This window comes from Entelurus aequoreus, linkage group LG23, assembly GCF_033978785.1.
Source record: "Entelurus aequoreus isolate RoL-2023_Sb linkage group LG23, RoL_Eaeq_v1.1, whole genome shotgun sequence".
Classification (NCBI taxonomy): Eukaryota; Metazoa; Chordata; class Actinopteri; order Syngnathiformes; family Syngnathidae; genus Entelurus; species Entelurus aequoreus.
In genome coordinates, this window is record NC_084753.1 from 38,764,727 (window position 1) to 38,789,879 (window position 25,153).

A 25,153-nucleotide genomic window follows, 5' to 3' on the forward strand; every position below is an offset into this window, starting at 1 on the left:
ACTACATACTTCCTTACAACTTTCATCTCCACAGCCACAGTGACTCCTACCCAACCGTCAGCCATCTTGCTCCAGGGTCGTGGTGAACTGGTGTGTCTGGTGTTCGGCTTCAGTCCCGCGTCCGTTAACGTCTCCTGGTTTCTGGATGACACCAATGAGCTGTCGGACTTCAACACCAGTCGACCCAGCAGAGGCCCAGATGGGAAGTTCAGCATCCAAAGCCGCCTTCGCCTGTCTCAAGTCAACTTGTTACCTGGGGCGGTTCACACCTGCAGGGTGACACATGTGACCGTTACACTGACCTTGAATATAACCAATCCAGGTACTAGTGAGCTGATTTATGATTATCTTGCAGAAAAATAAACTCATTTAAAAAATAATTCCACAGTGATTTTGCCGGATTGCAACGTCTTGGATGACATTGCTCATGCAGTTGTTAACCAAGATATCAATGCGGAAAGCTGGTATATGTCTGCCACATTCCTTGTCCTCTTTCTCATCTCCACCATCTATGGTGTGGTGGCCACCCTGCTTAAGGTGAGATATACATAATAATTTTAATATAACATAATTTTTTTATTTAATACAAATTATCACATTTAATGTGACATTTGACCTCACTTTTTCCTGCTTTTTTCTCTTTTAGACTAAATAATTCTGTCAGTGGAACAGAAGAATGCTTCCAAGACAGTGGATGTTTTATTGAACTACTTTTGACATATAAATAAAGATTTGGTTCTAATACTGTATCACTGGTTTAATTTTTGCTTTTAACAAAGCAGTATCAGAACAACATAAAAAATAGAATACTGTTTTTGCATTAAAACAGTAAAAACAAGAAAAAAATAAAATAACACACCCTCAGTTACTCACATTGACCACAAGAGTGCACCAAAGTTTAAACTGTAGTAAAGCTTGCTTGCTTGACAGTTTCGTTATACATGCTTGAAAATGTTAAGTATTGACAATACTTAACTAAAGAACCATTTCTTTACAACAACAGATATGTTTTATTTTATTTTGTTTTATTTCCATTCACAGCATTTTTGAAAGTATGTACACACTCCCACTATACTGTCTGCATGTGTTGTGTATATAGTGGGTTTAAAGGCCTACTGAAATGATTTTTTTTTTTATTTAAACGGGGATAGCAGATCTATTCTATGTGTCATACTTGATCATTTCGCGATATTGCCATATTTTTGCTGAAAGGATTTAGTATAGAACAACGACGATAAAGATTGCAACTTTTGGTATCTGATAAAAAAAAGGCTTGCCCCTACCGGAAGTAGCGTGACGTAGTCAGTTGAACATATACGCAAAGTTCCCTATTGTTTACAATGATGGCCGCATGAAGTGAGAGAGATTCGGACCGAGAAAGCGACAATTTCCCCATTAATTTGAGCGAGGATGAAAGATTTGTGGATGAGTAAAGTGCAAGTGAAGGACTAGTGGGGAGTTGAAGCTATTCAGATAGGGAAGATGCTGTGAGAGCCGGGGGTGACCTGATATTCAGCTGGGAATGACTACAACAGTAAATAAACACAAGACATATATATACTCTATTAGCCACAACACAACCAGGCTTATATTTAATATGCCACAAATTAATCCTGCATAAAAACACCTGCGTGTTTGTTACGCTAGCTCCTAGCTCCTCTGCTAGCTCCTAGCTCCATAGAACACGCCAATACAATTCAAACACCTGATCAACACACACAATCACTCAGCCCAAAAGAACGTTCACCTAACCCAAGGTTCATAAAGCTTATATATTTTAAAAAAGTTACGTACATACGCAAAAAAAATTTGCGCACATACGGTCAAGCGATCAAATGTTTAGAAGCCAAAGCTGCATACTCACAGTAGCACGTCTGCGTCTTTGTCATCCAAATCAAAGTAATCCTGGTAAGAGTCTGTGTTGTCCCAGTTCTCTACAGGCGTCTGTGTATCGAAGTCAAAAGTCCTCCTGGTTAGAGTCTCTGTTATCCGAGTTCTTCCATCTTGACTGCATCTTTCGGGAATGTAAACAAAGAAGCGCCGGCTGTGTACTGTTGTTGCTGACTACGTTCGAAAAATACGTCCATTTCGCACCGACAACTTTCTTCTTTGCTTGCTCAGCTTCCTTCTCCATAATGCAATGAACATGATTGAAACAGATTCACGAACACAGATGTCCAGAATACTGTGGAATTATGAAATGAAAACAGAGCTTTTTCGTATTGGCTTCAATGTGGAAGGCATACCCGTGTTCCCCGGTCTACGTCACACGCATACGTCATCCGCAGAGGCGTTTCGAACCGGAAGTTTAGCGGCAAATTTAAAATGTCACTTTATAAGTTAACCCGGCCGTATTGGCATGTGTTATAATGTTAAGATTTCATCATTGATATATAAACTATCAGACTGCGTGGTCGGTAGTAGTGGGTTTCAGTAGGCCTTTAACAATGCTGTTGCTAACGACGCCATTGAAGCTAACTTAGCAATGGGACCTCACAGAGCTATGATAAAAACATTAGTGCTCCACCTACGCCAGCCAGCCCTCATATGCTCATCAACACCCGTGCTCACCTGCGTTCCAGCGATCGACGGAGCGACGAAAGACTTCACCCGATCATCCGTGCGGTCGTCGGCTAGCGCGTCTGCTATCCAAGTCAAAGTCCTCCTGGTTGTGTTGCTACAGCCAGCCGCTAATACACCGATCCCACCTACAACTTTCTTCTTTGCTGTCTTCATTGTTCATTAAACAAATTGCAAAAGATTCACCAACACAGATGTCCAGAAAACTGTGGAATTTTGAGATGAAAACAGAGCTTTTGTATTGGATTCAATGGGGTACCAATACTTCCGTTTATCTAGTGACGTCACGCGCATACGTCATCATACATAAACGTTTTCAACCGGAAGTTTAGCAGGAAATTTAAAATTGCACTTTATAAGTTAACCCGGCCGTATTGGCATGTGTTGCAATGTTAAGATTTCATCATTGATATATAAACCATCAGACTGCGTGGTCGGTAGTAGTGGCTTTCAGTAGGCCTTTAAGTTCAGTTAAATGTTGGGATGCTGTTATTTGAGTGTTTGGTTTGATGCTATCCTGTAGTGTGTATGGCTGGGCTTACTGTTTACTGGTGAAGCTAATGTGTACTAAATGCCAATTATTACCGGTATATGCTATATTGTGTATCCATGATATGTTATTGCATTAATGTGATATGTACTATTACTACGTAGGCTATGGTATTCTATACTAATTGGTTATGATGTTCTTATCTGTTTACTGCAGAACCACCAATACTTGCCAGTGTTGTACCATTCAGCCAATCCAAAGTAACCTGCCATGCCTGTCAACCTGCCTACTAAACAAGTAAACTGCCCTATGCCAAAGAAACAGTCCCGTTCATTGTGTCCTGACCGACGCCCCGGGGGCGAATGAGACTACCTTTATAGAACCATACAGTCCTTTATAACTCTCCACAACACTAAGAAAGGGGAAAACAAATCATGAACAACTTTAAAAAACAAATGTCGTGTAGTTTTTTAATTAGAAATGTAGATTATTAAAAACAAAACTAACCTTCATAACAATCCACATATAATGTTGCCATTTTCTCTAATCTACATATTGCATAGGGACATACATATACAAATATATTCATATTACAAAAGAGAGTAATAAAGATCATTAAAAGAATGGATTATTGAGACCCAACAAATGATTCATAAAGTCACACATTTTAAAAGTAAATGATCTTGTATAAAACATATCTGTTCAAATGATGTATAAAGTAAATAATAATATGCTTCTAGAAAAGGTTCAGAAGATGTTTCAGATGTGAACCAGTAAATATGAAATAAGAGGGATTTATGTGTACTCAAAAGCTAAGGTATGAACAAATGTAAAACAAATATGTACATCATATAAATGAGTTCATCTATAAAAACAATAATAATTAAAAATTATTTCTCAATATCTCAATACACATAAAAAGTATTTGTAACATGTTTTGTCCTGTTTATTCTCACCTTTACAGTCAAAGTATTGTGTTCATTTTTAAATAAAAGTACACAATAGTGTATATTAAAACATGTACTTGACTGAAAAAAGCAATAATCTAAAATATCTAATCTATAAATGTTAGAATCTATGTGCTGACGTTGTTAGAAAGTCAAAGTGAAAGTTTTGACAGTTTATTTCAAATCCTGCATCTTCATTTGCTGCTGCTGTTCTCACCAGCACACTTGTGTTTCTTACACTGGTACTTAGAAGAGAATCTTTCACCACACACACTGCAACTCAACACTTTCTCTCCTGTGTGTGTTCTCATGTGTCTTTTCAAATGCTGTATATGTATAAAACTTTTACAACATACTGAACATGAAAAACGTTTTTCTCCAGTGTGTATTCTCATGTGTGCTTTGAAATGGTGCTTTAGAGTAAAATCTTTACTGCAGATTGAACATGCAAAAGGCTTTTCTCCAGTGTGTATTCCCATGTGTGCTTTGAAATGGTGCTTTTGAGTAAAATCTTTACAGCAGATTGAACAGGAAAAAGGTTTTTCTCCAGTGTGTGTTCTCATGTGTTTTTTGAAATGGTCCCTTCGAGTAAAATCTTTACTGCAGATTGAACAAGAAAAAGGTTGTTCTCCAGTGTGTATTCCCATGTGTGCTTTGAAATGGTGCTTTTGAGTAAAATCTTTACCGCAGACTGAACATGAAAAAGATTTTTCTCCAGTGTGTGTTCTCATGTGTTTTTTGAAATGGTCCCTTCGAGTAAAATCTTTACTGCAGATTGAACATGAAAATGGTTGTTCTCCAGTGTGTAATATCATGTGTGCTTTGAAATGGTGCTTTTGAGTAAAATCTTTACCGCAGATTGAACATAAAAAAGGTTTTTCTCCAGTGTGTGTTCTCATGTGTACTTTTAAACTTTGATTTCTTACAAAACGTTTACCACATTCTGAGCAGGAAAAGGGTTTTTCTCCAGTATGTATTCTATTGTGTATTTTCAAATATTGCCTACGAGTAAAATCTTTACCGCAGATTGAACATGATAAAGGTTTTTCTCCAGTGTGTGTTCTCATGTGTGCTTTTAAATTTCGCTTTCTTAAAAAACTTTTACCACATTCTGAGCAGGAAAAATGTTTTTCTCCAGTATGTGTTCTCATGTGTGTTTTTAGACGACAACGGTATTTAAAAGTTTTGTCACAGTGAGAACATGTGAAGTGTGTGTTGTCAGTGTGACATGTCTTATCATCTTTAGAGTCTTCATCATCAGTGTCAGGAGAGTGTGACGTTGTGTCCTCACTATGTGATAGTGGAGCTAAGAGCTTGTCTGCTTGTGATCCTCCACAGTGGTCTCCATCAGCTTCTGTTGTCATGTGTTGAGTTGAGCTGCTGCTTGGAGGCTCCGCCTCTCTCTTCTCCTCACTTTCACCTTTGACCTCATCATCTTCACTCTTCACAGGGACACCAGTGACTGGGAACTCCTCCAACCATTCAGGATGCTCTCCCTCCTGACTGATGCCATGATCCACATCTTCCTCTTTAATGTGAGGGCTCAGTGGATCCACCGCTTCCTCTTTAAAATTGGGTGTCAGTGGGTCCTCTTCTTCCTCTTTAAAATGGGTGGTCAGTGGGTCCTCCTTTTCCTCTTTAAAATGGGGTGTCAGTGGATCCATCTCTTCCTCCTTAATGTGAGGGCTCAGTGGATCCACAGCTTCCTCTTTAAAATGGGGTGTCAGTGTGTCCTCCTCTTCCTCTTTAAAATGGGGTGTCAGTGGATCCATCTCTTCCTCCTTAATGTGAGGGTTCAGTGGATCCACCGCTTCCTCTTTAAAATGGGGTGTTAGTGGGTCCTCCTCTTCCTTTTTAAAATGGGGGATCGGTGGGTATTCCACTTCCTTCTTAATGTGGGAGGGCTGTGGTTCCTCCATCCGCATCCGGAAGTTCCACTTCTGTTGCTCAGAGTGAAGATGTTCTTCACAGACGTCTGCAAGACAAACACACCATCTCTGCTCAGTCACACAATGCATTCAGTACTTTTACATGCACTTAGGAAAAACAAGTTATCGTATGAACTGTCTTAAAATCTCAGTGACGCACAAACACGCTGCTCTTTACAACATTATTCACAGGAAAATAAAAACAAACCAGGACGACAGGACTTTTTACTATGGATAGACGATATGGTTTAAAATTGATTTTGTGATCTATTATTTCATATAGAATTACTAATAGAACCATTTTAAAACAGGCTACACAGGCTCCTAATTTAGTTGCTGAAATATTCAGTAAAATATTACATCATTTCCAGTATTATTGTCTCAAATAAAGTAACCAGATATTAACAGTAAATAAACAAGTACATTAATAATAATTGTTTCAACAAAATAATACAATTAGAAATGACACAATATGTTACTGTATATGTCAGCTGCCAAATTAGGAGCTTTTGTAACCCGCTTTGAAATTATTTTAATATCAATCATATACCAAATGATATATTTAATATATATTGTTATTAGGATATAGATTTGAAGTCATATCCCCCATACCAAACATTGGTTCGCTGAGTCATTTTGTTTGGCCCACCAAATATATTTATTTCTATATTCTTCAGATGTGTGTGTATGTTTAAATTGTTGTACTACTGTTCTACATCACGTGGAAGTGTCATGTCATGGGGTTGGTGTTGCCTCAACTAGGGGTGTGACGATACGGTCAGCTCAACAAAGGATACTCGATATTGACTTCAGGAGAACTATTTTGGTGGTTAACATGATTCTTACACATATGTGTACTTCATGTGTATATGAATGTATTTTCCCTTGTGTGCTTAGTTTTACTGTAACTTGACCTGAAGAAAGATGCGGGAGCTGAAAGCTCTACGATGCTGGCCGGGTGTATGGAGAACCGGAATGATTGGAGACTCCGATGGAAGCTCGTCTGAGGACGACTGATAGAGAACTTCATTGTGGATAATATCTATAAACAACCTCAATTATTTTTCATCTTTAATTTGAAGGACTGTTTACTTATCTGACAAATTCAAAGGAAACTGCACTTTTTTAAAATGTCGCCTATCATTCACAATCCTTATGTAAGACATATGTTTAAAGGCCTACTGAAATGATTTTTTTTAATTTAAACGGGAATAGCAGATCCATTCTATGTGTCATACTTGATCATTTCGCGATATTGCCATATTTTTGCTGAAAGGATTTAGTAGAGAAAATCGACGATAAAGTCGGCAACTTTTGCTCGCTGATAAAAAAAGCCTTGCCTGTACCGAAAGTAGCGTGACGTCACAGGAGCTAGTATTCCTCACAATTCCCCATTGTTTACAATGGAGCGAGAGAGATTCGGACAGAGAAAGTGACGATTACCCCTTTAATTTGAGCGAGGATGAAAGATTCGTAGATGAGGAACGTTACAGTGAAGGACTTGAGAGGCAGTGATGGACGTATCTTTTTTTCGCTCTGACCGTAACTTAGGTACAAGCTGGCTCATTGGATTCCACACTCTCTCCTTTTTCTATTGTAGATCAGAGATTTGTATTTTAAACCACCTCAGATACTATATCCTCTTGAAAATGAGAGTCGAGAACGCGAAATGGACATTCACAGTGACTGAACATGTAAATACACGATTAATAATATTCAGCTTTGCGAAGCTAAAAAAATAGAAGCTAACCTAGCAACGTAGCCAACGTGATAGCATAGCAGTCTCAAATGCAGATAGAAACTAAATTAAAAAAAACCCTGACCGGATGGATAGACAGAAGATCAAAAATACTATTAAACCATGAACATGTAAATACACGATTAATAATATTCAGCTTTGCAAAGCTAAAAAAATAGAAGCTAACCTAGCAACGTAGCCAACGTGGTAGCATAGCAGTCTCAAATGCAAATAGAAACTAAATTAAAAAAAACCCTGACTGGACGGATAGACAGAAGATCAAAAATACTATTAAACCACGAACATGTAAAAACACGATTAATAATATTCAGCTTTTCGAAGCTAAAAAAATAGAAGCTAACCTAGCTACGTAGCCAACGTGATAGCATAGCAGTCTCAAATGCAGATAGAAACTAAATAAAAAAAAACCCTGACTGGATGGATAGACAGAAGATCAAAAATACTATTAAACCATGAACATGTAAATACATGATTAATAATATTCAGCTTGGCGAAGCTAAAAAAACAGAAGCTAACTTAGATGCGGCGTCGGGCTTACTCACTGTAGTGCGTCTGCTATCCTGCTCAAAACACAACACAACCTCCTGGTGTTGGTGTTGCTGTAGTCCGCCGCTCCACCGATCACACCTACAACTTTCTTATTTGCAGTCTCCATTGTCCATTAAACAAATTGCAAAAGATTCACCAACACAGATGTCCAGAATACTGTGGAATTTTGTCGAAGAAAACAGAGGTATTTGAATTGGGTCCAAACCCTTCCCTTGACCTTGTGACGTCACGCGCATACGTCATCATACCGCAACGTTTTCAAGCGGAAGTTTCCTGGGAAGTTTAAAATTGCACTTTATAAGTTAACCCGGCCGTATTGGCATGTGTTGCAATATTAAGATTTCATCATTAATATATAAACTATCAGACTGCGTGGTCGGTAGTGGTGGGTTTCAGTAGGCCTTTAAAATGTTTATGAATTCTAATTAGTGAATAAACGTGAGCAACAATCAGCTAACATTGGAGTCAATGGGAGCTCCTCTATTAGACCCACAAAGTCCTCCAAATAACCATCCAAAAACTGCCAACAATACTCCATTTACATTTTGTGACCTGAATATTAACCAAGTATTAGCGATATTGTTATTATAAGCGCTAACGTTAAGGACCTACTTTTAGCGGCACATTGATCACAGAAGTAACTAACTTATGCTGCTATATTGACATACTGAGCTGCTTTCTCACCTCTAAGATGGTGAAAGCTAATTCTAGATTATAAATCATGCTTCTCACTTATATGGTGAAGGTTGTGGACATAAACCGGAGAACTTGGTCAACTTTGACATCCAACTTAGACCTGGAGATGGCAAGAAAGACATGAAATTACGCTCTTTTGCAACCACTCCTTTTCAACCCTATTAATTCTTCATCTAAACGGGAAGATATGAACATCCCATCAGTCGGCATCCCAGTGAGAGCAGACATTGTATGCTTAAAATGAGCAAGATATGTAAATATGACATGTTATTAAGAATGTTACTACATTACATATATACTTACAGTGTGTATTTGAAATGTTAAAGGGGGTTTTAGGATGTTATTTAGAGCAGTGGTCCCCAACCACCGGTCCGTGAATCGATTGGTACCGGGCTGCACAAGAAATAAAATTAAAAATAACTTAAAATGTTTTTATTTGTATGTTTTTATTGAATCAACATAAAAAACACAAGATACACTTACAATTAGTGCACCAACCCAAAAAAAAACCCTCCCTCATATACACTAATTCACACTCATTCGCACAAAAGGGTTGTTTCTTTCTGTTATTAATATTTCTGGTTCCTACATTATATATAAATATAGATCAATGCAGTCTGCAGGGATACAGTCCGTAAGCACACATGATTGTATTTTTTTATGACAAAAAACAAACAAAAAACAACAACCCCCCTGGTCCGTGGGACAAATTTTCAAGCATTGACCGGTCCGCAGTTACAAAAAGGTTGGGGACCACTGATTTAGAGCACTTTATAGGCAGAATAGAGCGGCTACCAATGACTCAATTGTTAGCTAACTTTTGCTAAGGTTTATTTTCTATTTAGGATGCATTAACCATTGACCTGCTCAGTGGCCTTGTGGTTAGAGTGTCTGCCCTGAGACTGGAAAGTCGGGAGTTCAAACCCTGGCCGAGTCATGGTAAATGGTAAATGGGTCGTACTTGTATAGCGCTTTTGTACCTTTTTTCAGGAACTCAAAGCGCTTTGACACTATTTTCCACATTCACCCAGTCACACACACATTCATACACTGATGGCGGGAGCTGCCATGCATGGCGCTAACCAGGCCCATCAGGAGCAAGGGTAGAGTGTCTTGCTCAAGGACACAACGGACGTGACTAGGATGGTAGAAGGTGGGGATTGAACCAGTAACCCTCAGATTGCTGGCACGGCCACTCTCCCAACTTCGCCACGTCGTCACACCAAAGACTATACAAATGGGACCCATTGCCTCCTTGCTTGGCACTCAGAGTCAAGGGTTGGGGGTTAAATCACCAAATGATTCCCGAGCGCGCCTTCCGCTGCCATCACCTCCCAGGGGGTGAACTTGGGGATGGGCTAAATGCTGAGGATCATTTCACCACACCTAGTGTGTGACTACCGTTGGGATCTTAACTTTAACTTACATAGTGACTGTGAATGATTCCAAAAAGTGCAGTTCCCCTTGAAATTACAAAATAGAACAACAAGATACCATGTGAAGTTAATTATATTTATATAGCACTTTTCTCTAATGACTCAAAGCACCTTACATTGTGATACCCAATATCTCAGTTACATTTTAACCAGTGTGGGTGGCACTGGGAGCAGGTGGGTAAAGTGTCTTGCCCAAGGACACAACGGCAGTGACAAGGATGGCAGAAGCTGGGATCGAACCTGGAACCCTCAAGTTGCTGGCACGCCCACCCTACCAACCGAGCTATACCGCCCCAAGTAACAAGAACAGAATATATTAATAATAAAAAGCCTCATAGCAAATGTGATGAATTCATCTTACTTCCTTTTTCGTGCTTTCCCTTTTAAAGGGCAAAGTCCTCGCAGGGTCTTTTGTCCTAATGACTGTCTGGTTAAAGTGAGGAGACTATAATTTAGGAAAACTATTTATTTACAAATGGACTAGAATAAGTCACTCATTTTTACAGGTAGCTAAAGTTGGGATATAATTAAGATAATGAAGGATGAAGTCATTAATAAATGTTTAATATAGATTAGAATAGGCCGTGCAACTAATCATATGTCCTGAGTTCCAGTTGAAACTGGGTGCAAGTTCATGCCCACGCACATACACTCTTATCGCCCACAGTCTTGCCACTGTTTACGTGGCTTTTTGGCCTAGGTCTGAAGGACAACACCAGATATGAAGTCTGAGTCCAGGGAGAAAAAAGCACCAGTCAATATCGTACAAAAAGAACCTTCCTGGTGTTACCTGACGGCACGACCACCAAGCTGCGACACCACTACAAAGGCTCCTCCATGCTTGTGCTCGCATCACCTGGCTTGGTAGGCTCGTACCCGCCTACCAAGCCAAAGACTTAGGTCCAATGACGAAACGGTGGACGCCGAGATGAGCGGTCGTACTCTCTTTCGCTCCCGATCAGGAATTCAAACAACTGCTCGGATTATCCCACACTCCGGCTTATTAGTGATTCCCAGAGCCAAAAAAAAGTCTGCGGGCTATAGAGCGTTTTCTATTCGGGCTCCAGTACTCTGGAATGCCCTCCCGGTAACAGTTAGAGATGCTACCTCAGTAGAAGCATTTAAGTCCCATCTTAAAACTAATTTGTATAATCTAGCCTTTAAATAGACCCCCCCTTTTTTAGACCAGTTGATCTGCCGTTTCTTTTCTTCTCTCCTCTTCTCCCCTGTCCCTTGCGAGGGGGAGTTGCATAGGTCCGGTGGCCATGGATGAAGTGCTGGCTGTCCAGAGTCGGGACCCCGGGTGGACCACTAGCCTGTGCATCGGTTGGGGACATCTCTGCGCTGCTGACCCGTCTCCGCTCGGGATGGTTTCCTGTTGGCCCCGCTGTGGACTGGACTCCCGCTGATGTGTTGGATCCACTGTGGACTGGACTTTCACAATGTTATGTCAGACCCACTCGAAATCCGTTGCTTTTGGTCTCCCCTAGAGGGGGGGGGGGGGGTTACCCACATATGCGGTCCTCTCCAAGGTTTCTCATAGTCATTCACCGACGTCCCACTGGGGTGAGTTTTTCCTTGCCCGTATGTGGGCTCTGTACCGAGGATGTCGTTGTGGCTTGTACAGCCCTTTGAGACACTTGTGATTTAGGGCTATATAAATAAACATTGATTGATTGATTGACTTCTTCCTTTTTCTACTGTGGATCACAGATTTATATTTTAAACCTCCTCGGATACTTTACCCTCTTGAAAATGAGAGTCAAGAACGCAAAATGGACATACACAGTGACTTATCTCCACGACAATACATCAGCGAAGCACCTTGGCTTTGGAGCTAACGTGTTAGCATCATGCTTGACTGCACATCGAGGCAGAAGAAACATGCCCCTGACTGGAAGGATAGACAGAAAGTCAATAATACTACTATTTCTTCTACTATCAGGAGACACTGAACTCAACCCTGGACCTGCAACAACACGGTTAATGTTGTCCCGACTGGCGAAGACTAGCAATGCTACTGCTAGCGTCGCCATCGAAGCTAACTCGGCAACCGGCTCATCTCAGCTCAAGCTCACCTGTGCTCCAGCGATCGGCGGCTCGGCGGAGGACTTCGCCCTGTTCATCAACACGGTCGGAGGCTCGGCAGCGGCGGTGGAGGACGACCCAGTCATCGGAGAAGGCAACGACTCAGCGGCGGTGAACGACGCGACGGCTGCGGTGGAGGACGACCCAGTCATCGGAGACGGCAGCGACTCAGCGGCGGTGAACGACGTGGCGGCTGCGGTGGACGGCGACCCAGACATCGGTGATTGCGGGGAACTGCACGAGATGGCGGGGGTCCACGCCGCCTCTCCCCGGTCCCAGACGGTCGAGGACGCGGCATACACAGGATTTAGAGGCGCTTTTACACAAACATTTTCGTTGTTCTCTTTCTCTTTGTCTTCAAAAGGAAATCCACCCCCACCCCCAGCAACCCAACCTGGCCTCCCTCTCTCCAACTCCGCCCCTCCCCCTCCCTCCCCCTTCACCTGGTGGACGATCAATATGCCTCTCTCTCTCTCTCTCCTCTCTCTCCTTGCTCTCCAACTTCAACAGCAAGAATAACCAACAATTTTTCTGGTCAGTACCACAACACAGTGGACTCTGATGCTCTTTTTGGTTCCAGTGGACTACACATCATCCACCTTAATGTGAACAGCCTCTCTGGAGCCAAACTTGACCAAATCAGAGAAATGTTCCTCAACACGAAGGTAAAAATCTTGTGTTTCTCTGAAACCAAATTTGATCAAAGTATTTCTGACTCAGAGATAGAAATAGAAAACTTTTCGGTTATCAGAAAGGATAGGAATAAACATGGTGGGGGCGTTTGTATGTATATTCACCGGGATATTAAATACATAACTCGCACTGATCTTAACCACAATGACCTGTAATCTGTGGGGGCGGAAATCAAATTTAAAAACGCTAAGCCGGTACTAATAGGGACTGTTTATAGACCCCCTAATCAGAGTGATTTCTATGGGGCTTTGGAAGAATGCTTGGCAGGGACAGACAACGTGGAGAAAATTATAACTGGGGATCTGAACACAGATATTCAACGCAAAGATGCGCCTGTCTTCAGATCCTTCAGCAAGTTTTGTAATCTGCACGGTCTTTCCCAGCCAATAGCGCTACCTACAAGGGTGTGTGATTCCACCCAATCAACCATAGATCTCATTCTCACTTCAGACCGGCCTACAATAAAAAATAGTGGGGTCATGATCTGTGGTCTTAGCGACCACTATCTAACCTTCTGCACCCGTAAAATAGCTAAACCTAAAGCCAATGGCCACATAACAGCCCAATCCAGATCCCTCAAAAAATACTCCAATGACAATTTCAATTTAAAATTAGATGAGTGGGACTGGTCCCCTGTGCTCGCGAGCAACATGGTCGATGTTGCTTGGGATCGCTTCAAAACGGCGTTCCTAAAGATAGTAAATGACATGGCTCCCGTGAAAACAGTCAGGATCAAAGCCCGCTCGGAACCATGGATGAATCCGGACCTATTAGCTGCCATAAAAGCCAGAAACAGGAAATACTCTGAATACCAAAAATGTAAAACAGAAGTAGATAAACAACCCAATAATATCAACCTCAAATTACTCCTTTCAACTCTCAAAAAGCAATGCAATAAATTAAGAAATAAGTCAACCAAGCTGACTAAATCCTTAAAAAAAAATTACATTAACGACAAAATAGAGGAAAACACAAATAAGCCACGTGAGCTCTGGAAAATTCTCAACAACCAGCTTCCTGGTTGCAGCCAGAAACTTAAAACAAGACTCACCAACATCAGCATCAAGGAGGGTGACTCCCTCATTACAGACAAAATAGAGGTAGCTAGCAGACTTAGCATCTTTTTCACCAGCATAGCCGCAACTCTTGTCAACAAGCTGTCCCACCACTCTGGTCGCTTTGGTGGAGAACACATTAAAGCCTTCTACAGAAAGCTAGGAGTATCCAACGATGATTTCAAATTACAAATGGTCACAGCTGATGAGGTGTTTAAAAAATTGAGCGCGCTCCACCCTAACAAGGCCACCGGCCTTGATAATATTCCCTCCAGATTCCTCAGGGACTCTGCCTCCATCATTGCCCCGATCATCACGCACATAATAAACCTATCAATTACACAAGGCCAAGTAACAAAAGATTTTAAGACAGCAAGAGTAACTCCCCTCTTTAAAAAAGGAAGCAAATTGGAACCTGGTAACTACCGACCTGTTTCTATTCTCAGTTCCATTTCGAAAGTAATGGAGAAAATAGTTTATGAACAGGTCGATAGTTACCTTGCCACTGATAAACTCATGTACAAATTCCAATCCGGCTTCAGAACTAACCACTCCACTGACACATGCCTTCTCTATCTGACCGACCACATCAAACATGAGGTGGACACGGGCAAATACTGCGGCATGGTCATGCTGGACCTTCAGAAGGCCTTTGACACCGTTAACCACGCTATACTGTTGGATAAGCTCAGAGCAATCGGATTTAACAAAACCTCATGGAGCTGGATGCAATCTTATTTGGAGGGGAGGGAGCAGGTGGTAGAGGTGAACAGCACCGTGTCCCCCCCCCCCCTTCTCGGTGAGCTGTGGAGTCCCCCAAGGCAGTATATTGGGACCTTTACTGTTCCTAATATACATAAACGACATGTCATCGGCATGCGACTGTGAATTGTTTTTGTTTGCGGATGACTCTGCCTTGCTGGTATCCGGCAAGGACAAGTCACAGGTGGAGAAAATCCTCAGTGCTGAGCTCTGTAGAACTTGCACCTGGCTCGCTGACAACAAGCTATCCATACACTTGGGTAAAACGGAATCCATCCTGTTTGGGTCCCACATCAACCTTAAGAAAGTCAACGACTTCACTATAAAAGTGGGTGACATTGTTATCACCAGGAAAGATGAGGTCACCTACCTAGGTTCCATTCTAGAGGCTAACCTTTTCTGTGATAAAATGGCAACCAAGGTAATCAAAAAGGTTAACCAACGAACGAGATTTCTCTACAGAATTTCCTCTCTGGTCAACAAAAGCACCTTGAGGATTCTGGCGGGAACTCTCGTTCAACCCTTTTTCGATTACGCATGCACCTCCTGGTACCCCAGCACCTCCAAAACCCTCAAATCTAAACTCCAAACATCTCAGAACAAGCTAGTCAGGTTACTTCTAGACCTCCACCCCAGATCCCACCTCACTCCTACCCACTTCTCTAAAGTGGGCTGGCTCAAGGTGGAGGACAGAGTTAAACAACTTGCACTGAGCCTAGTCTATAAAATCCGCTACACCTCCCTGATACCGAAGTACATGTCAAACAACTACCTTAACGTAAATGACCGCCATAACCACAACACCAGGGGGAGCTCCACTAACCACGTTAAACCCAGATTCCGAACTAACAAAGGTCTTAACTCATTCTCTTTCTATGCCACATCAATGTGGAATGCGCTCCCAACAGGTATAAAAGAAAGGGCATCTCTATCCTCCTTCAAAACAGCACTAAAAGTTCACCTCCAGGCAGCTACAACCCTAAACTAACACCCTCCCCGGATTGCTAATAATCAAATGTAAACAATCAAATGCAGATACTTTTTCTTATGCCTTCTGATCTCTCTCTCTCTCTCTCTCTCTCTCTCTCTCTCTCTCTCTCTCTCTCTCTCTCTCTCTCTCTCTCTCTCTCGCTCTCTGTCTGTCTGTCTGTCTGTCTGTCTACTACTTGATGTCCATATTCACCCCCCTTCCACACCCCTGATTGTAAATAATGTAAATAATTCAATGTGATTATCTTGTGTGATGACTGTATTATGATGATAGTATATATGATAGTATATATCTGTATCATGAATCAATTTAAGTGGACACCGACTTAAACAAGTTGAAAAACTTATTCGGGTGTTACCATTTAGTGGTCAATTGTACGGAATATGTACTTCACTGTGCAACCTACTAAAAAAAGTCTCAATCAATCAATCAAAACAGGGCGTAGCTGCTGCTGATTGGACCGACAAGCAAATACCACATTTTCAACACTCCCCGTTGTCGGTTAAAAACATAGCTATGGGCTGCACTTTGGACACACCTGCTGTAGGCTACGAGGAGCTAGCAGCTACACAACAGCTAAGTTAAAACAGCACATTTAAGCATATCAAAAAATTATGGTTGCTTAATACGTACACAAAGTCTCCAAAACAGAAGTCTGATAGAAAGTATCCAGTAACAAACGTGTCCGCATCGTTCAACTTTCTGCGCCATGAGCTTGACTTAATGAATTATTGTGGCCACTAGGTGTTGTGAAAGATCAAAATACCATTGCAAAGGCATCCGTCATAAGTTTAGGGTTTAACTTATATTTGTGTCAATATGTGTAAGCATACTTTGTGGCTTTCACCAGTAAGGTCGCTATCACTATAAGGGTCAGTCGATATCACTTTGGGGTCTGCAACCCTAATGCCGCCCTCCAGTGGTCCACAGAGGCTGAAAAGGCTTCCATTGACCTCAAACATGACCTGTCCTCCACCTCCGCTTTTGCTGTCCTTTTTCTTGGATGTTTCTGAAAGTGCCTTTTTTCAGAAACAAAAGGGGGAGGAGTTGTGGGGGGAGCGGGAAGAGCCTGACGAAGTGGCTGGGGAGAGGGAAGTCTGGGCTTCCCTGCTTAGGCTGCTACCCCCGCGACCCGACCTCGGATAAGCGGAAGAAGATGGATGGATGAAATGACTGCTGTCTGATAATCACAATAACAATCATGTGTCTGAGTACACCTATTAATCAAATGTAATCTAACTCGTCATGTTCATGTTAATGATGAAATATAAAGTTAGTAAACATGTGAGAGTAAGAAGTAAACAAACCTGTTCTGTGTAACACAACTTGAGGTTTCTTGAAAACAGCGTCCATTAGTCGACGTAGTCTTTTGTTCTCTTCTTTTGTCCGAGAAAGTTCCTCTTTGTACTCTGCTATCGTTCATTCACACATTTTCGCACAATCACAACACTTTACACTCACACTTGATCTTAACTAAGCGATGTGTTGATCAAATCCGCGTCTCTTTGTTAGCAGCTAACAAGCTAAGCTAACGAGCACGCTAAGATAACTAGCATGCTAAGCTAACTAGCACGCTAAAACAACTAGCAAGCTAAGCAGGCCTAATAATCTCCAAAATTGAGTGAGACGAGTGGAGTTTATCCTGACACGGAGGATGAATAAAGTGTAATTAGTAGCGATGTGAGGAGATGTGCCGAGGCTTAGAAGCGTGTGTGGAGTAAAGGAGGACTTTGCTGCAAAGCGCATATCCTCCACGCATGCGTCACTTAGAGGCGGGGCCAACGAGTCATAGTGATGGGCAAGTCATGAACGAACCGTTCAAAATGTATGTTTTCATGGTGCCCACACAAAAAACATGGCAACAAATGATATTTCAAATATATCAACCGTATTTGACTTTTAATCAGGTGTATATGAAAATAATGAAAAAGTATTGTTTTTAATGCACTTATTTTCGCTCTTTTGATTTGCCATATGTGTTTTATACTGTTGTATGCTCATGATTTATTATCTATCCACAAAGATGGACCACTATTTCTAAGAACTGGCTGTTGGCTTGCCTTACACAGTCCTACAGAACATGTGATTTCCTATTCCAGCAGATACTATCCTTGAAATTACAAACAACCGAACGTCTGATTGTAGAACATTTTGTCATCTAGTTATCAACAATTTTAGCAGCTTTGGTTCATTATCATCCATTATACAGATGTGCATACAAATGTGAGTTTTGTGGAAGAAATGTAAGTAATATGAAAGAATAAAATAAGCTTGATCTCCTCTGCAAAATGATTTTGTGTATAATCTCTCAAATCTCCTGTTTTCATTTTGAAGTTTAAACAAAGATGAAGATGAAAGTAAAAAGTGGGACGTGCTTTTGAAGAAGAAATAATTATTTGCAAGTAATTTCTCAGTGTGGTGGTTTTGATAACACAGAAAAGATTGTTTGACTCAGAAATTATTTCAGTCCTTCATGTTGACGTTACCAGTTCACCTCCAAGGACTAGATGTGTCATCACAAGTCCTTCAGCAATGATGAATGTAGATATTATCAATCACAGGGAAGGTATTTAATATTATTTTTAGATACTATGCCTCTTCGTTTTAGCTGGAAAAGGGCGAGAATAGCCTACATCTTCCTCCAGAAGAGAACATGTCTGTGACCTCTCAGATGATCCAAAAACTGGAACCTCCCACTAGGGGTGTTGCTAAGCATAAAGCTCGACTAGGACACAGCCCCCACTATAATTACTTTGGACCCCTCCAAAACACACACACACGCACGCACGCACACACACACACACACGCACACACACACACACACACACACACACACACACACAAACACACACACACACTTTTGTCTCTGCTTCAAGGGAAATAATTATGCCATGTAGTCTCTTCTCAAGGTTAGGGCTTCAAGGATAGGGCTATCACTTCTGCATCACGAAATCCAAATTAGGGCCTCTTCCCTATGAGGAGTGATCCAGCCCACCTGAGAATGTCAAACTAAGGGGCCTTATCTTATTATGTGCTCAAACTGAAATACTACTATTTACTTTAACTTGGTTCTTCGCTTTCTCCAAGGTGAATATAAACCTTCACCATAAGCAAGACATACAATGGCTTAATTAATTCACTTCAGTATCTAATGGTGCATCAGAAGTGGTGTTTTGTAGAAAGAATGTTGTTTCTCTTTTGCGTGGGCCTTGTGTGTCCTCACCCAGCCAGTCTCTGGTAAACAATGTCCCATCATGCTGACATCCACTGAATGTGAGGGCTCATAAAACACCACATAAACATACATAGGCCAGCCCCTGGGGTCGACTTCCCAAGGATGCTGAGAATTGTAGAAGGAAAAAAAATAAGAAAAAAACAAGTAACTAAATAGTTACTTTTCACAGTAACGCATTACTTTTTTGTGTAACTAACTGAGTTAGTAACTGAGTTTCTTTTGAAATAAAGCAACTAGTAACTGTAACTAATTACTGGTTTTCAGTAACTAACCCAACACTAGTTGTGTCAAATCATATATATATATATATATATATATATATATATATATATATATATATATATATATATATATATATATATATATATATATATATATATATATATATATATATATATATATATATATATATATATATATATATATATATATATATATATATATATATATATATATATATATATATATATATATATATATATGAATAGATACATCTATGTGTGAATGTGAGTGTGAATATTGTCTGTCTATCTGTGTTGGCCCTGCGATGAGGTGGCGACTTGTCCAGGGTGTACCGCGCCTTCCGCCAGATTGTAGCTGAGATAGGCTCCAGCACCCCCGCGACCCCGAACGGGACAAGCGGTAGAAAATGGATGGATGGATATATATATATATATATATATATATATATATATATATATACAGTATATCAGTGGCGTGCCGTCACTAGAGGCAGGGGAGGCGGGGCTTCACCTGCCATCATGGAAAGAAAGGAAAAAGAAAAAGAAAACAAAAAATAATTAAATTGTTGTATGTATCTAGTGATTATGCTAAAGTTATTTTCCATTTAACTTCACCAGTTTTAGATTATTTTTATTTTTATTTTCACATTTGCCGTTCAAATACTGAGAAGAGACGGTGCGGTGATCAGCAGCCAGTTGAGGCACTTGTGCCTCACCATGGATTGCGACTCGGCTAACTCCTGGCCTGCTGTGCAGTGAGACCGTATTGCTATATGAACTATATTATACATTTCCATAGTGTAGTTAGCTGAGGTATAAAATGTACAGTGTATTTTGTCAACAACTGTATGTGTGTAACGTATTTTTAGTGCTGCGCGATCATAAATCTGCTGCGGAGACACACTGTGTGAGGCTCGTCTCATAACCCCGCCTCCTGGTGCCAAGCAGAATGCACCCCCGACGGGAGCGCCGCGGCCACACCAACCAAAGCCCACACCCAAACCATCCACGTGCAAGACCGAATCCACCCAAAAAAAGTCACTTAACAAGAAGCCAAAAAGTGCAAAAACAACAATGCTCGCGCTGCAGGAGCCGCGAACGACCGCAGGGACACAACATTAGGTACACCTGCACTGCAGGTTCATATGTTTTTAAATTTGACTGTGACGATGCAGTCGTGCCTCACCAGACATTAACCTCACCGCACGCCACTGATATATATATATATATATATATATATACATATATATATTTATATATATATATTTGCATGGATATATATATATATATATATATATATATATATATATATATATATATATATATATATATATATATATATATATATATATATATATATATATATATATATAAATATATATATATATAAATACATACATCTATGCAAATATATATATATATATATATATAAATATATATATATATATATGTATATATGTATATATATATATATATATAAATATATATATATATATATATGTATATATATATATATATATATATATATATGTATATATATATATATATATATATATATATATATATCCATGCAAATATATATATATATATATATATATATATATATATATGTATATATATATATATATATATAAATATATATATATATATATATGTATATATATATATATATATATATATATATATATATATATATATATATATATATATATATATATATATATATATATATATATATATATATATATATATATATATATATCCATGCAAATATATATATATATATATATATATATATATACTTGCATAGATGTATGTATTTATATATATATATATATATATATATATATATATATATATATATATATATATATATATATATATATATATATATATATATATATATATATATATATATATGTATATATATATATATATATATATATATATATATATATATATATATATATATATATATATATATATATATATATATATATATATATATATATATATATATATATATATATATATGTGTGAATGTGTGTGTGAATGGGTGAATGTGGAAATACTGTCAAAGCGCTTTGAGTACCTTGAAGGTAGAAAAGCGCTATACAAGTATAACCCATTTATCATTATATATATATATATATATATATATATATATATATATATATATATATATATATATATATATATATATATATATATATATATATATATATATATATATATATATATTGTTGCGTTTGACCAGATGTTCCTCCAAGTGGGATGTAAAACGCTGATCAGTCCCAAGTTCCTTAGATGACATATAAACTGAACTCAAAGGTACCACCAAGCACAGAATAGGTATTTTGTAATTTATTGTCAAATATTTGAGAATAGAGACCAGCCTCGAACAACACATACAAATGCGTAGCCCAAGTTGATCTGAAAACATCCCGGAATGCACTCTCCTCTTCAATATCTCCCCCCGTCCTCACTTCTCTCACTTCAAACACATTCTCCTTGTCTCTTATCTTGAGTCTGGCCTGGGAAGCAGAACAGGGAGTATTCCTCCTTCTCGTGTTATCTCTACTCTCTGCATTCCACTGCTAGAAGACCGACACCTTACTTTGCAGACTAGTAAAGAAGGAAGAATACTAGCTATTTTGTAATACGATTATGGAGGAAAGAAGAAACACAAAAATATGGATATATGAAGATATATATATATCCTTCAATTCCCCCTTCAGATCTTTTAAAAAGATCTTTACCTCTAGTACAACACTTCTAAAGCACGCCCCACATTAAAGTAGGTGCTGTTTTTTTTTTGTTTGTTTTTTTTCTATGAGCAAGCTAGCAATAAAACAACAGCATATTTACATGGATGATAGATGGAGGGAGTCCACGTCAATGTCGTCATGGTCAGGGAAGGAAATCAACAATTCTCGAAAGTCTCCATTTTGCTTGACCCCCTTCAAAGACATAACAAGCCCAGAAACAGGGTGGGGTTGACCTTCTACAGCTCTAACAATGATGCGGGTGCATAGAGACTTAGCACAAGGGGCGATAAAGCAACCGCAAGAGGCTATTATGGCCAAGAAAACTCCAATGGAGACCAGGACAGACTTAATTAGGTCAGTCCACCTGCCAAATGTGCTTTGGAGCCAATCTTTAAAGGGGTCAGAGACCCCTGACACTTCAGTAAGTTCCTTAGACAGGGCCTGGAGGCCCTCTAAGGCCCTCTAAGGCCTTCTGAACTGAGCCATCGGGGGCAGTGTTGTTAGGAATGAAGGTACAGCATTGGTCACCAAACATTGCACACACACCTTCTTCCTTGGCTAGGATGCGGTCAAGGGCTATGCGGTTCTGGATGGCCATGAGGGAGGTCGGGGCAAGTTGTTCAGCAAGTCCCTCAACGGCGTCACGAGTCAGGTTGGTCAGTCTCAACAGATTATAAAAAACATAGTTAATGCGTTCTACATTTTTAGTAGCAGTCACAGGGAAAATGGCACCAATGATAGGAAGGTTCTCGAAACCTGCACAGGATTCACACCACAATTTGTGTTGTGAGGGGACCCCTCTTGGTTGTCCAATTGCATCAAAGTAAACACCATCAGGGTTTCTCATCAGATCAAAGGAGCCCTTTTCACTCCTCCGAGATAACACATGGCGGCGTCGGCGAGAAGTTAGAGAGGCCGCTGAGACAGGAGTTACAAGGGGAGTTAATTTGGTACCCACTAGGGTGAGTGGGGTCACCAGTCTAACCATAGCACAAAGCCCTACGGATAACGTTGGGATTCTAATGTACAATCTGTGCTCCCCACAATACCAGAATAAGTCAGCTCGTGCCCAAGGGCCTATCCTTGAGCCATCTATCAGTGTGGTGCACCAGGAAGGGTTAATGTCACCCAATTTGTTGGGGGACGAAGAGGGTCCTTTGAATTGAAAACACGTGTAATTCAGCTTTTGGGCCACAAATGGAAGAAGTCGGGTGGAATTGTCAACAGGAGGGTACACACTAGCCAACAAATCGCACCCTGGTGGCGTGGGTTCAGAGAACAAGGAAATAAGACAGTTTGAGCCATTTATGTCAGTCAGCTTAAAAGGGGCGGGGTAAGTGTGGGGAAAAGGACGTCCAGCGGAACAAGCAACACAGTCACCCAGGTTTTGGCTCTTAGCCATGCTAGTCATCCACCTGAGCCATAAGTTGCCTGCACCTGCTCCTAAGGTCAAAGCTACCAGGTCTTCAGTGGTGATGTCATTAGTATACACAGATGTGAGAGCTTTTGTAACGTCACCGAGGTGGAGTGGCACTTTAGGTGCTACAGAGGGGGCAAAGGTAGTTAATGCCCTCTCAAGGATATTAATTTTAATAATCCCTTTAGGGTCCGTACCAGCCTGTTCAACCCCCAAAACAACATAAAAGGGACTTGGCACAACACCCATTCCGATAATTGTAAGTGCAAGGGGATTCTGGGAACGATCAAAATTCCTCTGAAAGGTCATCCCTCTCTGAATAACTTCTAATAGTAGAGGTAGGCGGTAGTGGTAAAAAGAGGGCCCTGTGTAGTGGGTTACACTCGTCCATGAGGGGCACCACCCACTAGAGTATGTTGTCTGCTTCCGACACCAATGGTTCAGTTTTATGTCGTAACAAAGATAGAGGTTACTACCACGGTACAAACCATTTTTTCCCCCGCAATTAATCACACTGCACAGGTCAAAAAAATAAGTCTTGCTGTCCCCCCTAACCCAGTCTATTTAAAGTCCGCCGTATGTTCTAAGACACTTGTCAGTCACTGTCGTCGGGAAGGAAGGACTGAGGCACAAGAACAGTAGAACAAGCCTAAACACCAATCCGTCAGGAAATACTACTGGGCGTAACATCCTGCCTTTCGTCTAACAAAATCAGAGTAATTCAGGTAACAAAACAGGGATAAACATCAAACTTTTCACTTAATATAACGACACAGATAGTTATGCTGAAAACAAGCAAGAGAAATTGGATAACTTCGAGTATAAAGGCTGGTCTCAAATAAGGATATACAATATAGAAGTTAAAAAGAGTAATATAGGTAGAAAATCTCTCTCTCAGCGTCGTCTTCTGGGCTGTAGGATTATGTGTGTGTAATTAAAGCCTCGCTCTTCTATGACCTAGAGGGGGAGAGGTTACTAGCACAATCACCCCTTATGTGTGTTGCCTCGGTAACACACACTAAAAATTAGTCGTTTTCTGCTCCCGTTCTTCTTCAGATGCCTCAGGCTCAAAAGGCGCTGCTGGGGGGTCGAGTGGGGCAGATGTAGTGGCGATGTCAGCAATGACATCCGCTGGTAATCTGTCAGGTTCTTCAGCAGGAGTGTAGAGGGAGAGGTGGTACCAGGTGTCCCCTTTACCAGCTAGTCGAAGGGCGTGAGACGTCCGTTCCACGACCTTGAAGGGACCAGTCCACCTGGGCTCCGTCCACTTGCGTTTGATGACCTAGATCTTGACCCTCTCAGCGGCCGGAAGGGAATCTGGAGTGGAGGGCTGTCATCCTCGTATCTGTACAGAAGAACTGGCACACAAATTCTGCATTTTTTGTGTAAAATACCATTTTGGTTTTACGCTGAGTCCTCCTTCCATGGCGGCTGCTGGTCCTGGGCTGACCTGTATGCAGCTCATAGGGTGAAAAACTCAAAGGGCGGTAAAACAGTTTTATTCACGGACCTTCGAA

General features: G+C 40.4%; 1 protein-coding gene and 1 gene segment (V, D, J or C); one reads left to right on the top strand and one right to left on the bottom strand.

The window, feature by feature from the left end:
* Positions 1-875, top strand: part of LOC133640578 (immunoglobulin mu heavy chain-like) — a 42,876-nt gene extending 42,001 nt beyond the window's left edge. The window contains 3 exon segments of the C gene segment in view: positions 35-322; positions 389-537; positions 647-875. Coding sequence covers positions 35-322; positions 389-537; positions 647-655 — 446 coding nt within the window.
* A 2,634-nt stretch (positions 876-3,509) lies between these two features.
* Positions 3,510-12,546, bottom strand: LOC133640630 (gastrula zinc finger protein XlCGF57.1-like). Its single transcript, XM_062034156.1, has 2 exons — positions 12,464-12,546; positions 3,510-5,992 (listed from the first exon to the last, which is right to left on the bottom strand). The coding sequence occupies exon 2, from the start codon at positions 5,940-5,942 to the stop codon at positions 4,212-4,214; it is 1,731 nt and encodes a 576-aa protein (XP_061890140.1). The 5' UTR covers positions 5,943-5,992; positions 12,464-12,546; the 3' UTR covers positions 3,510-4,211.
* Positions 12,547-25,153: the final 12,607 nt, after the last annotated feature.